The 20,816-nt window shown below is 39.9% G+C and overlaps 1 protein-coding gene across 1 annotated transcript in view; it reads right to left on the bottom strand.

Moving 5' to 3' along the window:
- The window catches only part of C15H11orf65 (chromosome 15 C11orf65 homolog), an 89,871-nt gene continuing 69,055 nt past the window's right edge, over positions 1-20,816 (bottom strand). Inside the window, exons 6-8 of the mRNA XM_027563827.1 lie at positions 13,641-13,811; positions 3,378-3,433; positions 1-387 (exon numbers count right to left, since the gene is read on the bottom strand). Of these exons, the coding sequence (XP_027419628.1) occupies positions 236-387; positions 3,378-3,433; positions 13,641-13,811 (379 nt within the window). The 3' untranslated portion in view covers positions 1-235. The remainder of the gene's footprint in view (positions 388-3,377; positions 3,434-13,640; positions 13,812-20,816) is intronic.

Below are 20,816 nucleotides of genomic sequence, written 5' to 3'. Positions count from 1 at the left end.
TCAGTTTCTCAGGATAACAGGATTAATTTCTACATTTTCCATGACTACTGTATTCAGTCTGGTGTTCTATTTCTGTTTAATCTTCCTTACTTAATTGGGTTAGAGTCTGTGTCAAGAATATAGAAGTCATTCCAGCCAGAATAAACTATCTCTTGACTGTAACTGATGGAATCAGAGCTGAAGGGTTATAGCTCAGAAAGGAAATTATAGTTTATAATTACATACTTTTATATAATTATATTCTATAAGTGGAATCAGGCTTTAGTCTAGTAAAATGAGGCTCTTCATAAATAGTTTCAAATGAAGTATCTTTTTGTGTTTCCTTTGCCTCTTCCAATGTATCTTCATAGTCATGTATTTTTTCTTGTGCTTTCTCAAACCTGAAACCTAGAGAGGAATGACAAACATTTAGAAAGATGCCAGACGTGACAGGATATAGCTCATTCAATATGCTACTGTGTGCCAGGTAAGGTCTATTCCACATTCCTTCTCACCACTCTTAGAGCAGATATCTTTGTATCCTGTATTTCTGAGATCATTCTACATTTCATGACCATGTTTCATTGTCCATCTTTAAAAGTCTCTGTAGGATCTGTGTTTGAGGTTTGATCTACTACTAGATAGCCATATATATATATATATATATATATATTTTTTTTTTTTTTTTTTTGCTAGCTCTGTAATTTAAAGCAAGTTACTTAACCTCTGTCTCAATGTCCTCATCTATAAGATAGGAATAATAATAGCACATGCCTCGGCTTATCTTTGTGAGAACTAAGTGTGATGGTGAAGGTAAGGCATTTAGTTAGTGCTCCACAATCAACCATTAGCTAACAATTCTTTATTTACAAAGAAAAACCTTTTCTGTCCCTAGAGCTAAAGTTTTTTCAAATTCTGAATTTTGATTTCCTCTTGCTTCTTGCAGAAGTGGCACATGCTCTCTCCCCTTTTTACTGCCAGCATCTGCAATGTATTACCTGCCTTCTGTTCTGATGCAGATCTCCATTACTTAAAACTGCTTTCACATGCTCTTATGCTCCTTCCAATTAGTGTTATATCTTTTCTCTTTTTCCCACAATAATCTTTTAGCCCAGTAAATAATATTCTCTGCTTCCATTTTGTACTTGTCACTCTTTTATATTTTTTTATTTGCCTTTGAGACTCTACTGTGTTCTACACACTGGGAATTCAGTAGCAAACAAAACAGATAACTTGCCTTCAAGTAAAGATAGTTGCCTACACCTGTTCTCCAGAAGGCCATCAACTGCATGAAGCCCCTGAAGTGAAGCCACAAAGTGTGCTTGAGGACCAGGCAAGATTGCAGTGATGCTAAGTTGTTGTGAGTGAGGGGGAGAGAGTGGGACGTGTTAAGGATGAAAAGCTAAACCAGAGCCGGAGTGCCATGATAAAGTTAGGGTTTTATTCCAAGTGCAGTGGAAAACTAAATGGCAGCAGGGGTAGTCATCATTAAGACTATGGTGTCTAGAGAGTATGGTTTCTAGAGCTACCCAGTCTCAGTTCAAATCCTGGCCCTCACAGGGACTGTGTGACCTTGAGCAAGTAACTTGGCATCTCTTTAAAATGTGGATAATAGAACCTGTCTCATTGGGTTGTTCTGAAGATCAAATGAATCAATTTTATAAAGCACTTTACGTTATGACCAACCTAGATAGCATATTCAAAAGCAGAGGCATTACTCTGCCAACAAAGGTTCGTCTAGTCAAGGCTATGGTTTTTCCTGTGGTCATGTATGGATGTGAGAGTTGGACTGTGAAGAAAGCTGAGCGCTGAAGAATTGATGCTTTTGAACTGTGGTGTTGGAGAAGACTCTTGAGAGTCCCTTGGACTGCAAGGAGATCCAACCAGTCCATTCTGAAGGAGATCAGCCCTGAGTGTTCATTGGAAGGAATGATGCTGAAGCTGAAACTCCAGTACTTTGGCCACCTCATGCGAAGAGTTGACTCATTGGAAAAGACTCTGATGCTGGGAGGGATTGGGGGCAGGAGGAGAAGGGGACAACAGAGGATGAGATGGCTGGATGGCATCACTGACTCGATGGATGTGAGTCTGGGTGAACTCCAGGAGTTGGTGATGGACAGGGAGGCCTGGCGTGCTGCGATTCATGGGGTCGCAAAGAGTCGGACACGACTGAGTGAACTGAACTGAACTGAAGACAGTACTTAAACATGGTAGTTGCTAAAGAAAAGTTCGTTAAATAAGAGTTTTGTTTTAATTATGCTGGTTTAAATTTGTAGATCACTATCTGTTGCATGGGGAATGGATTGGAGGAGAATAAATTTGGAGATGTTGCAGAAGCCCACAGAAAACGATGGCAACTTGGACTGTGGTGGTGCCAGCGAGCTGGAAATAAGTAGATAGGTTAAGGGCCTCCCTAGTGGCTCAGTGGTAAAGAATCCACGTGCAATGCAGGAGACTTGGGATCGATTCCTGGGTCAGGAAGATCCCCTGGAGAAGGCAATGGCAACCCACTCCAGTATTCTTGCCTGGGAAATCCCAAGGACAGAGGAACCTGGCGGGCTACAGTCCATGGAGTCACAAGAGCTGGACACAACCTAGCGACTACTCCACCACCACCACCGAGTGCACACTATGCACCAGGCACTATAATAAGCTCTTTACACGTGTTATCTCATGACCTCACAGCAATCCATGAGTTAAGTGCTATTGGTATTTTCATTTTATAGATGAGGAAACTAAGCTAGTAACTTGCCCGAGATTATACAGCCAGGAAACAACAGAGCAAAAAATCAAAACCAGGAAGTCATGAATTCCACAATTAAAGCCTCTTTGTTTTACTGCCAGTCACAGCTGACAGAGGGACAGAACTCATGCACTCAAATTATATAAAAACTATAACTAGGCTTTGGCTATGTTAGAAGTACTCATACTTCTGGAATAGCATGTATTTTGCCAGGTCAAATTTGCTCATTAAAAATTATTACTGAAACATGAGATATGCAACATTTTTAAAAGAGGATTCATTTTTTTAGAAAATAAAAATTTTATCCAACTCTAAACAAAATGTAAAATTTCCTTCTATTTCCAAATAACAGTTATATATATAAAGGCAAAAATGACTTGGTAAATTTATTTATCTGTATAGTGTGCTGAGTACAGAAGTGTTTGTAAGGTACTTCGAAATATGTACATGTGTGGAATGTATTGTTTTGGTTTATAAGAATTTCCCATTGGAGAAGGAAATGGCAACCCACTCCAGTAGTCTTCCCTGAGAAATCCCATGGACAGAGGAGCCTGATGGGCCTGGGGTCACAAAGATTCATACTTGACAGAGCAACAAACCACGCACACACACACACACACACACAATTTCCCATTATTGCTAAAAAATCACCTACTTTTGAAGTTAGCTGAAGAGTTGCTTGTAGCAATTTCCTTCCAGTTGGCAATGTACCTAAGCACATTATATAGGCATTCATTAAATTAAGTCAACTTATTAGTAAATAATAAAGTGGTTCATTAGTACATACTTAGACTACTTCTAAAATTCTACTTTCTCTATGAAACCATAGATTAATGATTATAAATTCACTAGTCCAAATGCTTAATTTCTTGACTTCTCATCTCAAAGTAGCTCTCATGCACCTGAGGCAACCCCTAGGACAAGGAATTGTAAGAGGTATGAAAATGGTGCCCACCATCTACCATATTGGTGCCCTTTGGCCTCCCTCCAGCACACATCTCCTCATGTTATACTGTTCCATTCTGCTAGATCATGTCCTCAACTGAGTGACAGCTAAGATGTTGGTTAACTTCTAAATTCAAAGTATGAAGGGAAAATTTTTGAAAGTCATGGGAAAACTTCAACAACAAAACTTTATCCTTGGTTCTGGATTGCCAGACCTACTGTCTCTGACATGTAAATTTAAATCATTTGGTTTATGATCTTCTTAGAGCAATGATGCTGTCTTTGCTGTGTCCAGTAAACACGAGATCATATTCAAGCAGGGTATGTGCAGCTGCCACTTGAGTTCCTTAAACAGAGACTGACATATGGAGACCAGAGTAGCCTGAGAAGAGGTGGACAGGGAAGGACAAGTATGGTGAGCTGAGGGAAAGCTCCAAGGGCCAGGTTTCCTGTGACTTATTCCATCTCATTTTAGGCTCTGTATCCCCCTTTCCCAAACTTCCTTTCTTATGACTATGCCCAAGAAATCAGGTAAGAAGTTGATCACAGCAGGTGCTAAAAAGAAGTGTTTGAGAAAGGAGGAGGAGGACTGAAATTGTCATGTAATTCAGAAAAGGCTGATTTTTACTTGAATTACTTTTACTCTTGTTAACATTGTATTCCTGAATATTTTGTTATGTGAAGGTATAAATTATGCAACAGTGTTTAATTGTAATTAAGTACTGTGTCTAAGGGCTTCCGGGTGGTACTAGTGGTAAATAACCCACCTGCCAATGCAGGAGATGAAAGAGACTCGGGTTTGATCTCTGGGTTGGGAAGATCCCGTGGAGGGAGGGCATGGCAACCCACTCCAGCATTCTTGCCTGGAGTATCCCAGGGACAGAGGAGCCTGGTGGGCTACAGTCCACGGGGTCACAAGAGTCAGACATGACTAAAGTGACTCAGCACACATGCAGTGTGTCTAATGTCATCCTCTTCTTGTTACTACTGCCTCTTTTTGCTCCAAGAATTCTATGGTGGCAAGTGGAATACTCTGCTGCTGCTGTTGCTGCTGTTGCTGCTGCTGCTGCTAAGTCGCTTCAGTCGTGTCCGACTCTGTGCGACCCCATAGACGGCAGCCCACCAGGTTCCCCCGCCCCTGGGATTCTCCAGGCAAGAACACTGGAATGGGTTGCCATTTCCTTCTCCAATACTCTGGGTCACTGTTAAATGAAAAGATGCAAGATAATAGCAGGTGGTATAAACCCCTTCCAGGATCTTCAGCAGTATGTGAACTGAGAATTTCCAGATATATAAACTGGATTTAGAAAAGGCAGAGGAACCAGAGATCAAATTGCAAACATTCATTGGATTATGAATGTTTGCAAAAACATTCATGTTTTTTCAAAAAAAAAGTAAGGAAATTCCAAAAAACAGCTGCTTCATTGACTACGCTAAAGCCTTTGACTGTGTGGATCACAGCAAACTGTGGAAAATTCTTAAAGAGATGAGAATACTAGACCACTTTACTTGTCTCCTGAGAAACCTCTATGTAGGTCAAGAAGCAATAGTTAGAACTGACAGAACAACAGACTGGTTCAAAATTGGGAAAGGAGTACATATATCAAGGCTGTATATTGTCACTCTGCTTATGCAGTGCACATCATGCAACGTGCCAGGCTAGAATCATTTCCAGGAGAAATATAAGAAACTTCAGATATGTAGATGATACCACCTAACGGTAGAAAGTAGAGGAACTAAAGAGCGTCTTGATGAGGGTGAAAGAGGAGAGTGAAAAAGTTGCCTTAAAACTTAAGATTCAAAAACTAAAATCATGGAATCCTTCATAGCAAATAGATGGGGAAAAGTGGAAACAGTGACAGACTTTATTTTCTTGGGCTCCAAAATCACTGCAGATGGTGACTGCAGCCATGAAATTAAAAGATGCTTGCTCTTTGGAAGAAAAACCATGACAAACCTATAACAGCATATTAAAAAGCAGAGGCATCACTTTGCTAATAAAAGTCTGTATTGTCAAAGCTATGGTTTTTTTCCGGTAGTCATGTACCAATGTGAGAGTTGGACCGTAAAGAATGCTGAGCGCCAAAGAATTGATGCTTTCAAACGGTGGAGAAGACTCTTGAGAGTCATTTGGACTGCAAGGAGATCAAGTCAGTCAATCCTAAAGGAAATCATCTTAAATACTCATTGGAAGGACTGACCCTGAACCTGAAGCTCTAATACTCTGGCCACCTGAAGCAAACAGCCAACTCATTGGAAAAGACCCTCATGCTGGGAAAGACTGAGGGCAGAAGGAGAAGAGGGTGACAGAGGATGAGACGGTTGGATGGCATCACCAAATTAATAGAAATGAATCTGAGCAGACTCTGGGAGATGGTGAAGGACAGGAAAGCCTGGTATGCTGCAGTCCATGGGGTTGCAGAGTCAGACACGACTTAGCGACTGAACAGCAACAACAGGATCTCTTAGTTGATGGTTCAATCTGGCTTAACCTTAAATTTAGGCAGACTTTGTGCTTTCAGTGGCTGCTCAGGAGCACTAAGAGAAGGGGGTATCCATCACCATACTTTCTTAGATTTGTATACTGAAAGATCTTTATTTCATCTTCAAGGAGCCAAGATAAAGGACCTTTGATTAACTATATGCTAAACCCTGGCAGTGGAGAAGGCAATGGCACCCCACTCCAGTACTCTTGCCTGGAAAGTCCCATGGACGGAGGAGCCTGGTGGGCTGCCATCTACGGGGTTGCACAGAGTCAGACACGACTGAGCGACTTCACTTTCGCTTTTCACTTTCATGCATTGGAGAAGGAAATGGCAACCCACTCCAGTGTTCTTGCCTGGAGAATCCCAGGGACGGGGGAGCCTGGTGGGCTGCTGTCTATGGGGTTGTACAGAGTCGGACACGACTGAAGCGACTTAGCTTCAGCAGCAGCAGCAAACCCTGGCAGTGTGGGGCACGAACATATGCTATATTTAAGGGTGATTACTGACCCTACTTTACCTGAGATCAAGATATGAATTTATTCAATTCTTTAAAAAGAACTTCTCATAAGGAATATGATAGTAGTAACCAATAAGAAATCAAATCTTTACAAATAGAAGCAACAACTTGATTGTATCATTTTCATGCTGTTTATATCATAAAGTTGATCTCTCTTTCTAAGAAATTTTTGGATTTTTTTTAAGATATTAGCAAAGTATAGACTGGTTGGATCTCTTTGCTGTCCAAGGGACTCTCAAGAGTCTTCTCCAACACCACAGTTCAAAAGCTTCAATTCTTTGGCAATCAGCTTTCTTTATGGTCCAATTCTCACATCTATACATGACTACTGGAAAAACCATAACTTTGACTAGATGGACCTTTGTTGGTAAAGTAATGTCTCTGCTTTTTAATATGCTGTCTAGGTTGGTCATAACTTTTCTACCAAGGAGCAAGCATCTTTTATTTTTTTATTTTTTATTTAAATTTATTTATTTTAATTAGAGGCTAATTATTTTACAATATTGTATTGGTTTTGCCATACATTAACATGAATCCGCCACAGGTGTACATGTGTTCCCAATCCTGAACCCCCCTCCCTCCTCCCTCCCCGTACCCTCCCTCTGGGTCATCACAGTGCACCAGCCCCAAGCTTCCTGTATCCTGCATCGAACCTGGACTGGCAATTTGTTTCTTATATGATATTATACATGTTTCAATGCCATTCTCCCAAATCATCCCCACTCTCCCTCTCCCACAGAGTCCAAAAGATGTTCTATACATCTGTGTCTCTTTTGCTGTCTCGCATACAGGGTTATCGTTACCATCTTTCTAAATTCCATATATATGCGTTAGTATATTGTATTGGTATTTTTCTTTCTGGCTTACTTCACTCTGTATAATAGGCTCCAGTTTCATTCACCTCATTAGAACTGATTCAAATGTATTCTTTTTAATGGCTGAGTAATATTCCATTGTGTATATGTACCACAGCTTTCTTATCCATTCATCTGCTGATAGACATCTAGGTTGCTTCCATGTCCTGGCTATTATAAACAGTGCTGCGATGAACACTGGGGTACACATGTCTCTTTCAATTCTGGTTTCCTTGGTGTGTATGCCCAGCAGTGGGATTGCTGGGTCGTATGGCAGTTCTATTTCCAGTTTTTTAAGGAATCTCCACACTGTTCTCCATTGTGGCTGTACTAGTTTGCATTCCCACCAACAGTGTAAGAGGGTTCCCTTTTCTCCACACCCTCTCCAGAGTTTATCGCTTGTAGACTTTTGGATCACAGCCATTCTGACTGGCGTGAAATGGTACCTCATTGTGGTTTTGATTTGCATTTCTCTGATAATGAGTGATGTTGAGCATCTTTTCATGTGTTTGCTAGCCATCTGTATGTCTTCTTTGGAGAAATGTCTATCCTAAAGGAAATCAGTCCTGAATATTGGAAGAACTGATGCTGAAGCTGAAGCTTCAATACTTTGGCCACATGATGCAAAGAACTGACTCATTGGAAAAGACTCTGATGCTAGGAAAGATTGAAGGAGGGAGGAGAAGGCGATGACAGAGGATAAGATGGTTGGATGGCATCACCGACTCAGTGGACATAAGTCTGAGTAAGCTCTGGGAGTTGGTGATGGACAGGGAAGCCTGGCGTACTGCAGTCCATGGAGTTGCAAAGAGTCAGATATGACTGAGCAACTGAACTGAACTGAACAAGGGTTGGTGAGACTGTGGAGAAATTTGAACACTCCTATATTGCTGATTACTCAGCCACTTTGGAAAGCATTCTGGCACTTCCTCAAAAAGTGCCATGTGACCCAGCAATTCCACTCCTAGATATATACCCAAAAGAATTGAAAACAAGTGTTCAAATACTTGGACACAAACATTCATAACAGCCCCATTCACAAGAGCCAAAAGGTGGGGAAAAAACAAATCTCCATCATCTGATGAGTGGATAAACAAAATGTGGTCTTTCCATACAATGTTAACTCTAATAGATACAGTGCTAAATGTTATACAGCCATAAAAAGAATTGAAATCCTGATACATGCTGCAACCTTGAAAACTTTATGCTCAGTGAAAGAAGCCAGACACAAAAGACCACATATTGAATTAATCCATTTATATGAAATGCCCAGAATAGGCAGATTGAGAGAGACAGAAAATCTCTAAAGCAGGGAGGATTGAAGGGAAATAGGCAGTGACAGCTAATGGGTATAGGATGTCTTTCGGCGGTGATGAAAATGTTCTCAAATTGATTGTGGCAACAGTTACACAACTCTGTAGATATACTAAAACCATTGAACTGTTTGCTTTGAATGGGTGAACTGGATGCTAGGTGAGTTGTATCTCAATAAGAAAGCTGTTATTAAAAACACACCTAGCTAAATTGCACACTATGACCAGAGAAAAGTACATGCGTAGAGAAAAAAAAATTCAAATTTTAAAATGCTTTGTAATGTGATCATATAATTATAATGACAGAAGTTTTTAATGAACCCAATTAATGGAGAGCAATTAGCACAGGAATTTCCAAGTTAATTTTGTGAGCATTCCATATGGTCTTCAGTAAAGATTCATTTTATCAGTTTCAAGCCAGACTTAGAACATCTGGAGACGAGGACTGAAGAAGTAGGATACAACGTTCCCTAAAAGTCCAGTGTAGAAAACAGATTAGGAAGGTGACTGGCAAGCACACAGTAGGTCTGCATTCATATTAGCCAAGCAGAGATTTCTCGTGTTACATCTGAGCCCCTTCTCTCTTCTCCCTGGCAGTTTCATTCTCTCCTGTAACTTTGACTTCTTCTGAAGTCATGATCCCAAGGCTGTTTTCAGCATGAAGCTCTTTCCTGGCTTTCAGACTCCTGTAGCTATCTGCCTCTTGTAAATAATAAAGCTTATTAATAAACTGTGTTCGTTGCTATTAAAAAAAAAAAGATATTAGCAAAGTAAAGTGTATGTGGGATCTATCACAGAATTTAACATCTTAATGGCCTGGGGAAAGTCCCTAGCCGAGAGGTAATATAACCACTTGTCTTAGAAGTCAAAGGGGCAAGTTCAGACATAGACATTACCCATTGAGAGCTCTCGCCAAATAGAACATCAGAAAATTATTTAAGAAAGCCTAGCTGCTGATGACTTAATGTGTTATGTTAAACTTCACTTGCAGTTTGAAAACTATGAAGATTCTGGAAGAGAAACATCTATCTCATTAGAAAATATGCCCCTGAAAATCCAGCGGGATGAATGCCATGAGAAGCAGAGTGGCCACTGTGTGATATTGTAGGTGACTCAATATCGGCAGTGCAGGCATTGCTTTTTATTCTAAGTGCCTGCAGCAATGTGCCTCTGGATACTACAGAATTTATGAGGGTACTCGTCACTGTCCTTGATTCCAAGAGTGAAGTTGGCCTTTCCGTTCTTCAAAATTATAATAGTATTTCACTCGATCGCTCTTGTTGCCCCCGCTCGTCTGGAGATGTACACAGTCTCTTTCCAGGAGAGATCCATCTGCCGTAAAAAGGGTCTAGCACAAAAGCCTTTGGGAAGAAACTGGTTTGTATGGCTCAGTATCAGTGTTCAACACATTTATGTCATTCTAATGGTCCAACTATCAAAAACTGTCTAGAGATTTTGAAAGATTCTCTCCAAGGAATTAGTGGCTGCCAATTCAGAGAAAATTCAGTCTTTGAAATTCTCTTCAAATAAGGTTTTATCAAGCCAGTTACAAATATCTAGAGAACTACAAAGATCTAAGAGGAAAGTAGACTGTGGAGACCATAAATACACCGGGAAGAAGGTATTTATACCTAATGTCTGCTCTTGGCTAGGGGAAAGTCTTTGCAAATTTTGATCTTACTTGAGCTAATCAGTAAGTTGTGGTCTGTGAGAGTGTTAATCACCGTCATGTCCAACTCTTAACAACCCCATGGGCTATAGCTCAACAGGCTCCTTTGTCCAGGGAATTCTCCAGGCAAGAATACTGGAGTGGGTAGCCATTTCCTCCTCCAGGGGTCTTCCCGACCCAGGGATCGAACCCAGGTCTCCTGCACTGCAGACAGTTACCATCTGAGCCATCAGGGAAGCCCCTGTGGTCTGTAATACTACTGAAATATTCCCAAATAATCATGCTGGATTCCATTTGAAATTTCTGTTGTCCGGAGCTCATTAGAAAAACTTGCTTTCTAACAGTTCCAAGTTGGTCCCAAATTATGCTCAAGTCATAGACTGAACTGATAGACGTATATAATTTGGAAACATCAGTAATCTACATTTTTTACAATGGAAAATTAGAGTAGTGTCACCATATCAAAACTAGATGTGATTGCCCTACTCCATATACAGTACGTGATACCAGAAAACCACTTCAGGTCTTCCTGGTTTGGTCTGTTTTTATTCTTTTCTCCACAGTGGGAAGCCATTAGGAAACTTCTTCACCTACCAGTGAAGGGTGTTAAGGGATAACAGTGGGGAAAGTCTTGTGTAGCCTGAGATGTCTCTTTCTTTCTTTCCTTTGAACTCAATGGTTTTATTCTTTTTTTTTTTTCAAACTTTAAACCTTTTATTTTATATTGGGATATAGCTGATTAACAATGTTGTGGTAGTTTCTGGTGAACGGTGTAGGGACTCAGCCACACATACACATGTATCCGTTCTTTTCAATATAGGATAGTAGATATGGATTATTTGTAATCTTTCACTGAAGCTTGCTGGCTCTTTGCTGAATTAGTCAACTGTATAAAGGAAAAGCAGAACAGGACTTCAAAAGTTTACCTGAGAGAATTCTCTATCCTGCCCTTATAAATTCAATCAAAATGGACCTCTCCTACCTCTCTCTCTACCTTCGTAGGAAAGCAAAAAGCACAGCATCACATCTCATTCTTGGATGTCATTTCTTGCCTCATTATTACCACTTGTATTTATTCAGTGCTCCAGAAACCACAAATGTGCTGTCTGTAAGGAATCTCAGTACTATGTCTGGATGAGATAATGGGGTTATTGAGTCATAAAACCTTTGTACTACTTATTAAAAAGTACTTTAGCACATCCGTTATGGATAATTAGCTCTTTATTCCTTCTCATGTTTTCTTTTTATTTTTCAAGGTATCTTTCCCATAATTATCATTTTTTCTGTGTTTGCATGTGTGTTAGTTGCTCAGTTGTGTCCGACTCTTTGAGACTCCATGGACTGTAGTCTACCAGAGATCCATGGGATTCTCTGCGAAAGAATATTGTAGTGGGTTGCCATTTCCTTCTCGTATATTCTTATTTTCTCATTTTCTTTTTTTGTTAGTCATTCTTCCCCTTTTTTCTTCTTTCCTCTTGGCTTTTCTCGTTGTTTTCTTTTCTGCTTCTTCTGGCCTCTTTTTCTCTGGTTTATGTTCAATAGTGTGAGTGCATGCTCAGTTGCTCAGTCATGTCTGACTCTTTGCAACCCCATGGACTGTAGTCTGCCAGGCTCCTTTGTCTACGGGATTGATTTTCCAGGCAAGAATACTGGGTTGGGAGCCATTTCCTCCTCCCTCCAGACCCAGGGATAGAACTGGTGTCTCCTGCATCTTCTGCATTGGCAGATGGATTCTTTACCACTGAGCCACCTGGGAATTCCCTGTTCAATGGCAGTCAACCTAGTTTTTCCTATTTCATGTTTTTATCTCCCTCTTCCGACTTTCTTCCTTTGTCTTACATTTCTTTACTTACACTATCTTTATTTTTTCTGATTCTTCATCCATACAGTATTCACATCATTATTGTAGCTGAGTAAATACTGAATATTTTTAAAGCTTTATTGAGATATAATTCACATACCATAAAATGTGCCCATTTAAAGTGTACAATTCAATGGCTTTTTAGTGTATTCAGAGAGTTGTGCATCCATCACCATGATTGATTTTAGAACATTTCATTACTCCAAAAAGAAACTTCACACCCCTTAGCCACCACTTCCCAATCCCCACAAATCTCTAAGCCCTAGGCAACCACTAATCTACTTTCTATCTCCATAAATTTGCCTGTTCTGAACATTTCAATACAAATGGAGCCATACAATCTGTGTTCCTTTGTGACTGACTTCTTTCACTCAGCAGGCTCATCAAAGTTGTAGCATTTCTTTTTATTGCCAAATAATATTTCATTATTTGGATATGTCACATTTTAATCATCAGTTCATGAACAGATTGTTTCTAATTCTTGGCTATTATGAATAACAATGTTATGAACATTCATGTAAAGTTTTTATGGACATGTGTTTTCATTTCTCTTGTGTATATATTGAGGAGTAGAAATGCTGGATTATATGGCAACTCAAGTTTGAACCATTTGAGGAACTTCCTGATTGTTTTCCAAAATGGCTACACCATTGTACATTCCTACAAAGATATAAGGACTTCAATTTCTCCAAATTCTTGCTAATACTGATTACCATGTCTTTTTAATTATAGTTATAATTTTGATTTGCTTTGCCCTAATGGCTACATGAAGTATTTTTTAATTTCCATCACACAAAAAAATCCTAAAAATGTTTTTCAAGGGCCAAAATATGTCACTAAAAAATAACTTTTTTTTTTTTTAAGGTTTTTTTTTTTTTTTTTTTTTAAACTTTACAATATTTTAATGTCCCACACAGGAAGATTAGGGAATACAGATTAAGGAAATTCTTTATATTATTAATTTCATGTTCTTGGCTTGGTTTCTGTATCCCAAAGTAAGAGTAAGACAGAGTTAAACTAAGGCATAAGAATAAAGTCTGATAATAAAGAACACCTAAATCTATTTTTCTTTTTTCTATTTTCAGATCATACCTTTTTATATTTCTCTCTCATTTCCTCTTCTTTTCTTTCTATACAGATAATAAATATGCAAGGGGTTTTTAAGAGTATGTTAGTGGCCCCCAAGATCCAAGTGAGAAATATTAGAAAAATATTGACTGCCCCGACACCTGATGTATGCCCTTGCTCCCCAAGAATAGCAACATATATTTACTCATCAAAGTTGAGTGTGTTTGTCCAGTTCAGCACTTCATCCACTTCCCATTCCATCACAGAATCTATTCCACCATCTTCAATAGTTCTTAATAGGCCTTTTGTTGCTGTTTGAATTAAACCTACAGTTTCATAATTTGTTGACTTAGCCTCCAGGTTTCCTGCGTAGTACCTACATATAGGAAAGGAAGAGTGATGTAAATCCTTTGAATTAGGTGACTGCAAGTGGATGCAATTAATATACATTATTGCTGTCAAACTATTTATATTGTAAACAAAGTTTTCATCCTATTTAATTTAAATACATTTAAGCCAAGTTGTATGTGATGGGATCATCTGGGAAAAAACAAAGCAGCTTAATCAACCACACTAACTAGAGAAGCCTCATTTCAAAATCACCTCTCAGTAAGTATAGAATTACAGAGTCAAAGGATCTTGGAGACCAAATAACTATCCCATTTGTTTCACAGGCAATGCAATAAACCCCGGAAGAGTAACTTTTACAAAGTTACATGGCTAATCTAAAAACTAAAACAAATTAAATATATGTAGTAAAACAAAAACAGACCCACAGATGTAGAGAACAAACTAGCAGGTTACCACTGGTGAGAGAGAAGGAGGAGGGAGTTCATACTACCATGTACAAAATAGATAAGCAACAAGGATAGATATATTGTACAGCACAAGAAAATATAGCCAGTGTTTTATAATAATATTAAGTGGAGTATAATCTTTAAAAATATTGAATCATTATGTTGTACACTTGAAACTAATACAGTATTGTAAATCAACTATACTTCAAAAAAAACCCCACTACTTCCTCCTATCTTTCTTGAGAGGTTTAGAAGTGTAAATCCCTGTAAAACATTTAGGACAATGACTAGCACATAGTAAGCATTCAATAAAAGAAAGCTTACATAATCCTGTGCCAAGAGATAAGACAATGACAAGACACGCCCCTGCACTCAGGAAGCTTCCACTTTGTCAGCCTTTAAATGGATAATAATTAATGAGAAAGAAAGAAAGTGAAGTCGCTCAGTCATGTCCAACTCTTTGCGGACCCCGTGGACGTAGCCTAGCAGGCTCCTCCATCCATGGGATTTTCCAGGCAAGAGTACGGGAATGGGTTGCCATTTCCTTCTCCAGGGGATCTTCCTGAACCAGGGGTTGAACCCAGATCTCCTGCACTGCAGGTAGATGATTTACATTCTGAACCACCAGGGAAGCCCCAATAATCCACAAGAACTAATGTATTTTATTTTATTTTTAAAGAACTAATGTATTTTATAGAAGCAGGAACATACCTCTTGATTTATATTGTTTAGTAAGAGTACAAGTTATAATAAACTATGATTTCACAATTTTTCTATAGGTCTTTGTTCAGTTATTCATTTAATATTCATTTAATATTGAGTGCCAACTGTTTGCAAAGCATCATGTACAGAGGTGAAATTCCTTCATAAAACTTGCAATCTTCTACTCTATCCTCTATTCCCTGAACAAATAGGCACGTATTTTAAATGAATGAGTGAATGATGGTATCCACTGGCCCAGATTTATTAACTAATTCTCATGTCATAACAAAAATACATTTAGAAATTAAAAAATGCTGGAAGACTGGGGGTGAATGTATTTTTTATCAATTACTCCATGTTTTACCTTTCCACATATACAAACACTTAAGATCAGATCTGGAAACTTGGATAATATTCCTTTTTTAAAATATAATAGACAATTCAGATATCTATTTTTGCTCTCATACTTTGTTTTACAGAGAATTAAGAAATTTATTCCAATAATAAAATTCTGTTTTGAACTCTTTAAATATTAGTCACTATTAGGTGGGCTCTAACAATCATAAAAACAAGCTAGCCAGTACAAACAGAATTGCAAATATAATAGTGATCAGAAATAAAGACTGCTTTATAATAATCATAACTTGTTTTATAGGGTGGTGTTTTAAAAGAAAACAAAAAATATAAAATTTGACTTTATAAGTGGTATTGCAATATATTCCCTTAAAATGTCCTCCTTTCTAAACTAAAAAATTTCATGTTTAAATTTTTTAATTAAACTTTGTCTAAATATCATGATGGGAGAAGGCGATGGCACCCCACTCCCGTGCTCTTGCCTGGAGAATCCCATGGATGGAGGAGCCTGATAGGCTGCGGTCCATGGGGTCTCTAGGAGTCAGACACGACTGAGCGACTTCACTTTCACTTTTCTCTTTCATGCACTGGAGAAGGAAATGGCAACCCACTCCAGTGATCTTGCCTGGAGAGTCCCAGGGGCGGGGATCCTGGTGGGCTGCCATCTATGGGGTTGCACAGAGTCGGACACGACTGAAGCGACTTAGCAGCAGCAGCAGCAGCAGCAGGGATAAGGAATAGCATGTGGGATGTAAGTGATGTGAAGCCCCAAATAGGTTTCAGGTAAGGAAGTGATTTAATCAGTTTTAGAAATATCACCTCAAGATTTATATAGAGAGGAGCCCAGCGGGCTACAGTCCATGAGGTCGCAAAGAGTTGGACACAACTGAAGTAACTAAACAAATAAACAGAGGAGCTATTAGCGACAAAGGGACCAACTAGAAGGACTTGCCGGGTAGAGTAGAGTTGAGGATGATGAAATGCTCCAGTTGGCAGTGGGAGAAGTGCCAGATTCGGGAGATATTTTGGAAGCACAATTAATAAGACCTAACGATGGGTTACCTACAGGAGTTTATGAAAGGTAAGAAATGTAGGGCAACATCCGCATTTCTGGCTTGGATGACTAAGTAAATGATAGTGTCATAAACTGAGGCCGGGGGTACTACTGAAAAGAATCCCCTTTTATGATGGGAAACATAAGAAACTGAGCTTTGGACTTGTTGAATTTGAGATGGAAACGACCTTATAATTAGAAATACAGAGCTCAGTTATGGATGAGGACTGTTTTGAGAATAAATAAACAAAAAAAAGAATAAATAAAATAGGAAATTATTATTCATGTGTATTAGCTTATTACTAGATGGCTCCTAGCTGGTGCTATAGCTGACTGTCAGCAAGTCTTACTGCCATTCTGTCAAAGTCAGCTGTTTCTAGGTAATGATGAGTGTATTTTGTTGTTCTGAGCCCATGACCACAGTTCCTTGGCTGTACATGGGTCGCCTGGTTGTAGATTGTGTTGTATGGAATAAAATGATGATGGATAGGCATAACATAATGAATGGTATGGCTGACAGAGTGATGGAGCAGAGAAATAAAATATAATACATGTTATGTTTATAAATACATGAATGTTATACATGAATGTTTATCATTCTGAAGACAGAAGGGTTCCTCCTGTATTATGGGAAGGGCCCAGTATAATTAGCCCGCCACTGGGTAGCCAGCATATCCCATTATGGAGGGCAAAGCTATAACTTTTGCTATACAGTCAGCTGTGACTATAGAGCCAGAATGGCCATAGTGAAGAAAAGATTACTCCTTGGAAGGAAAGTTATGACCAACCTAGGTAGCATATTCAAAAGCAGAGACATTACTTTGCCAACAAAGGTTCATCTAGTCAAGGCTATGGTTCTTCCTGTGGTCATGTATGGATGTGAAAGTTGGACTGTGAAGAAGGCTGAACACTGAAGAACTGATGCTTTTGAACTGTGGTGTTGGACAAGACTCTTGAGAGTCCCTTGGACTGCAAGGAGATCCAACCAGTCCATTCTGAAGGAGATCAGCCCTGGGATTTCTTTGGAAGGAATGATGCTAAAGCTGAAACTCCAGTACTTTGGCCACCTCATGCGAAGAGTTGACTCATTGGTAAAGACTGATGCTGGGAGGGATTGGGGACAGGAGGAGAAGGGGACGACAGAGGATGAGATGGCTGGATGGCATCACTGACTCGATGGACGTGAGTCTGAGTGAACTCCGGGAGTTGGTGATGGACAGGGAGGCCTGGTGTGCTGCGATTTGTGGAGTCGCAAAGAGTCGGACACAACTGAGCGACTGATCTGATATGATCTGATCTGATGAGTCTAAGTATAGCTTCCATCCCTGTAGCCTGAACAATTTGAGCAGTCATTGAGTTGTTTCTGTTGTTCAGTCGCTAAGTTATGTCTGACTCTTTGCAACCCCACAAACAGCAGTATGCCAGATTTCCCTGTCCTTCACTATCTCCCAGAGTTTGATTAGACTCATGTCCATTGAGCAAATGATGCCATCCAACCATCTCATCCTCTTCTGCCCCCTTCTCCTCTTGTCCTCAATCTTTCCCAGCAACAATGTCTTTTCCAACGAGCTGGCTCTTTGCATTATCTGGCCAAGGCATTGGAGCTTCAGCATCAGTTCTTCCAATGAATATTCAGGATTGATTTCCTTTAGGATTGACTGGCTTGATCTCCTTGTAGTCCAAAGGACTCTCAAGAGTCTTCTCCAGCACCACAATTCAGAAGCATCAATTCTTTAGTGCTCAGCCTTCTTTAAGGTCCAACTGTCACATTCATATATGACTACTGGAAAAACCATAGTTTTGGCTATACTGACTTTGTTGGCAAAGTAATGTCTCTGCTTTTTAATATGCTGTCTAGGTTGGTCATAGCTTTTCTTCCAAAGAGCAAGCATTTTTAAATTTCATGGCTGCAGTCACCATCTGCCATGATTTTGGAGCACAAGAAAATAAAATCTGCCACTGTTTCCACTTTTTCCCATTTATTTACCATGAAGTGATGGGACCAGATGCCGTGATCTTAGTTTTTGAATGTTGAGTTTTAAGCCACCTTTTTCATTCTCTTTCACTCTCATCAAGAGGCTGTTTAGTCCCTCTTTGCTTTCTGCCATTAGAGTGATATCATCTGCATATCTGAGATTGCTGATATTTCTCCTGGCAATCTTAATACAACTTGTGATTCATCCAGCCTGGCATTTCACATCATGTACTCTGCACAGAAGTTAAATAAGCAGAGTAACAATATACAGCTTTGACGTACATACTGCTTTTTCCATTTTTAATCGGTACATTGTTCCATGTCAGGTTCTAACTGCTATTTCTTGTTTTGCATACAGGTTTCTCAGGAGACAGGTAAGGTGGTCTGGTATTCCTAGCTCTTTTAAGAATTTTCCACTTTGTTGTGATCCATACAGTAAAAGGCTTTAGTGTAGTCAATGAAGCAGATGTTTTTCTGGAATTCCCTTGTTTTTTCTATAATCCAATAGATGTTGGCAATTTGCTCTCATTTCTCTGCCTTTTGTAAATCCAGCTAGTACACCTGGAAGTTCTTGGTTCATGTACTTCTAAAGCCTAGCTTGAAGGATTTTGAGCACTAGCTTGCTAGCATGTGAAATGAGCACAATTATGTGGTACTTTGAACATTCTTTGGCATTGCCTTTCTTTTGGAATGGAATGAAAACTGAACTTTTTCAGTCCTGAGGCCATTGTTGAGTTTTCCAAATTTGCTGGCATATTGAGTGTAGCACTTTAACAGCATCATGTTTTAGGATTTGAAATAGCTCAGCTGGAATTCCATCACCTCCACTAGTTTTGTTTGTAGTTCAGTTCAGTCGCTCAGTCGTGTCCGACTCTTTGCGACTCCATGAACCGCAGCACACCAGGCCTCAATGTCCATCACCAGCTCCTGGAGTCCACCCAAACCCATGCCTCATCTAGGCCCTTTGGAGGACAGTCACAAGGACATGAATATATTCAGTGCCCATTCTTAGCATCTGTCTCTGCAGACCTAATTAGACCTAATCACTGTTTTCCAACTTAATTATTTTCAAGGCCCCAATCAACTGAGAAACTTTTAGTTACTGCTCATAGTCAATAAGATTCTACCCCCTACTCATATATGAAGAGTAGCTTCATTCAGTTGTGCTCATTGGGTGAATATCCTTTGACCACTTTCTGGGCTAACTGAGGGATTGTAATCTAGTGGCTGTCTATTTTTGGATGTTCCTAACATCCTGTGCAGATTCATGGTGAATTAGACCAAATATACTCTCCCTCTGGTAACACGTCACAACTGACTCCCGGTGAAGCCAAAAGTATGGCGATGAAGAGGAGCCAATGTAGCATAAGTAGGTGTTGAAGAAGTCTGAGCCACCTACTTATATATCTTCCTTTGGGCTTCTGGACCTTTCAGACCCATTCTCATATATACTGGATCTACTTTATACTGAAATGATGCTGTATACTCTGTTTCACAGTTCAGTGGATTAGATAAAATCCACGTCGGTTCTTAAACATAGCATTTGGTATCCTACTGACAAGCTTCCAGTCTCTACTAGGGCCCAGTAGCTAGCCCAGAACAATTTTTCAAGTAGTTTTTGACAGAGAAAGGCACTACCTTACTCCTAAACCCTAGAAGTCTGTGCTATGATCCTCCCATTAGGATGCTTTAGAGACCCCACACAGTCTTTCACAGAGATATTTCCAACACTGTTGGGACTGCTGGGCTATGAAGCCCAAGGGGTAGAGCAGTTTGCCCCACATTATGAACCCGCTACTGTGTTCTTTCTTACACCATGTCTCACTGGTGCCTGCTAGCCTTATTAGTTATCTAGTATACGCATTGGAGCCGCATGCCCAAATGTGACATATTTTATCTCCCAAATCTAGAGAGTGTTTGTCTTCAAGGTGGATGGTGCAAGGTATAGCATCTTGTCTCTTACTTTAGAAAGGATATCCCAAAATGTCTGTGAGCTTCAGCTATGTGGCAGACCCTTAACTTTTGGCCAAGTTTATCTCCCGCCCTGTAGTGTGTATTTGTCCTATTAAGTCATCCAGGGCAGCGGTCCCCAGACTTTTTGGCACCACCTCAGCTCTTCCTCAGATGATCAGGCATTAGAGTTTCATAAGTAGTGTGCAACCTAGATCCCTTGCGTGTGCAGTTCACAGGAGGGTTCGTGCTCCTCTGAGAATTTAATGCTGCCACTGCTCTGACAGGAGCTCGCCCTCCACTCACCTCCTGCTGTGGGACCTGGTTCCTAACAGGCTGGGGACCACTGGCAATCTATGGCCCGGTGGGGGATGGGGACCCCTAATCTAGGGAGTTGTTAGTTTCTCCTAACCGTGGTCAATTAGTATAAGGTCACCAGTGTAAAGGACAGGCATGATGTTCTTTGAGCACTGAGGTAGCATGCTCCTGGGGATAAGAGCAAGAAAGCGCACAGAGCTCTGAGAGTAAGAGGTAAAGACACACTGTTCT

The sequence above is a fragment of the Bos indicus x Bos taurus genome, chromosome 15 (assembly GCF_003369695.1).
Source record: "Bos indicus x Bos taurus breed Angus x Brahman F1 hybrid chromosome 15, Bos_hybrid_MaternalHap_v2.0, whole genome shotgun sequence".
In the NCBI taxonomy this organism is placed as follows: Eukaryota; Metazoa; Chordata; class Mammalia; order Artiodactyla; family Bovidae; genus Bos; species Bos indicus x Bos taurus.
This window is presented reverse-complemented; position numbering and strand designations above follow the sequence as displayed.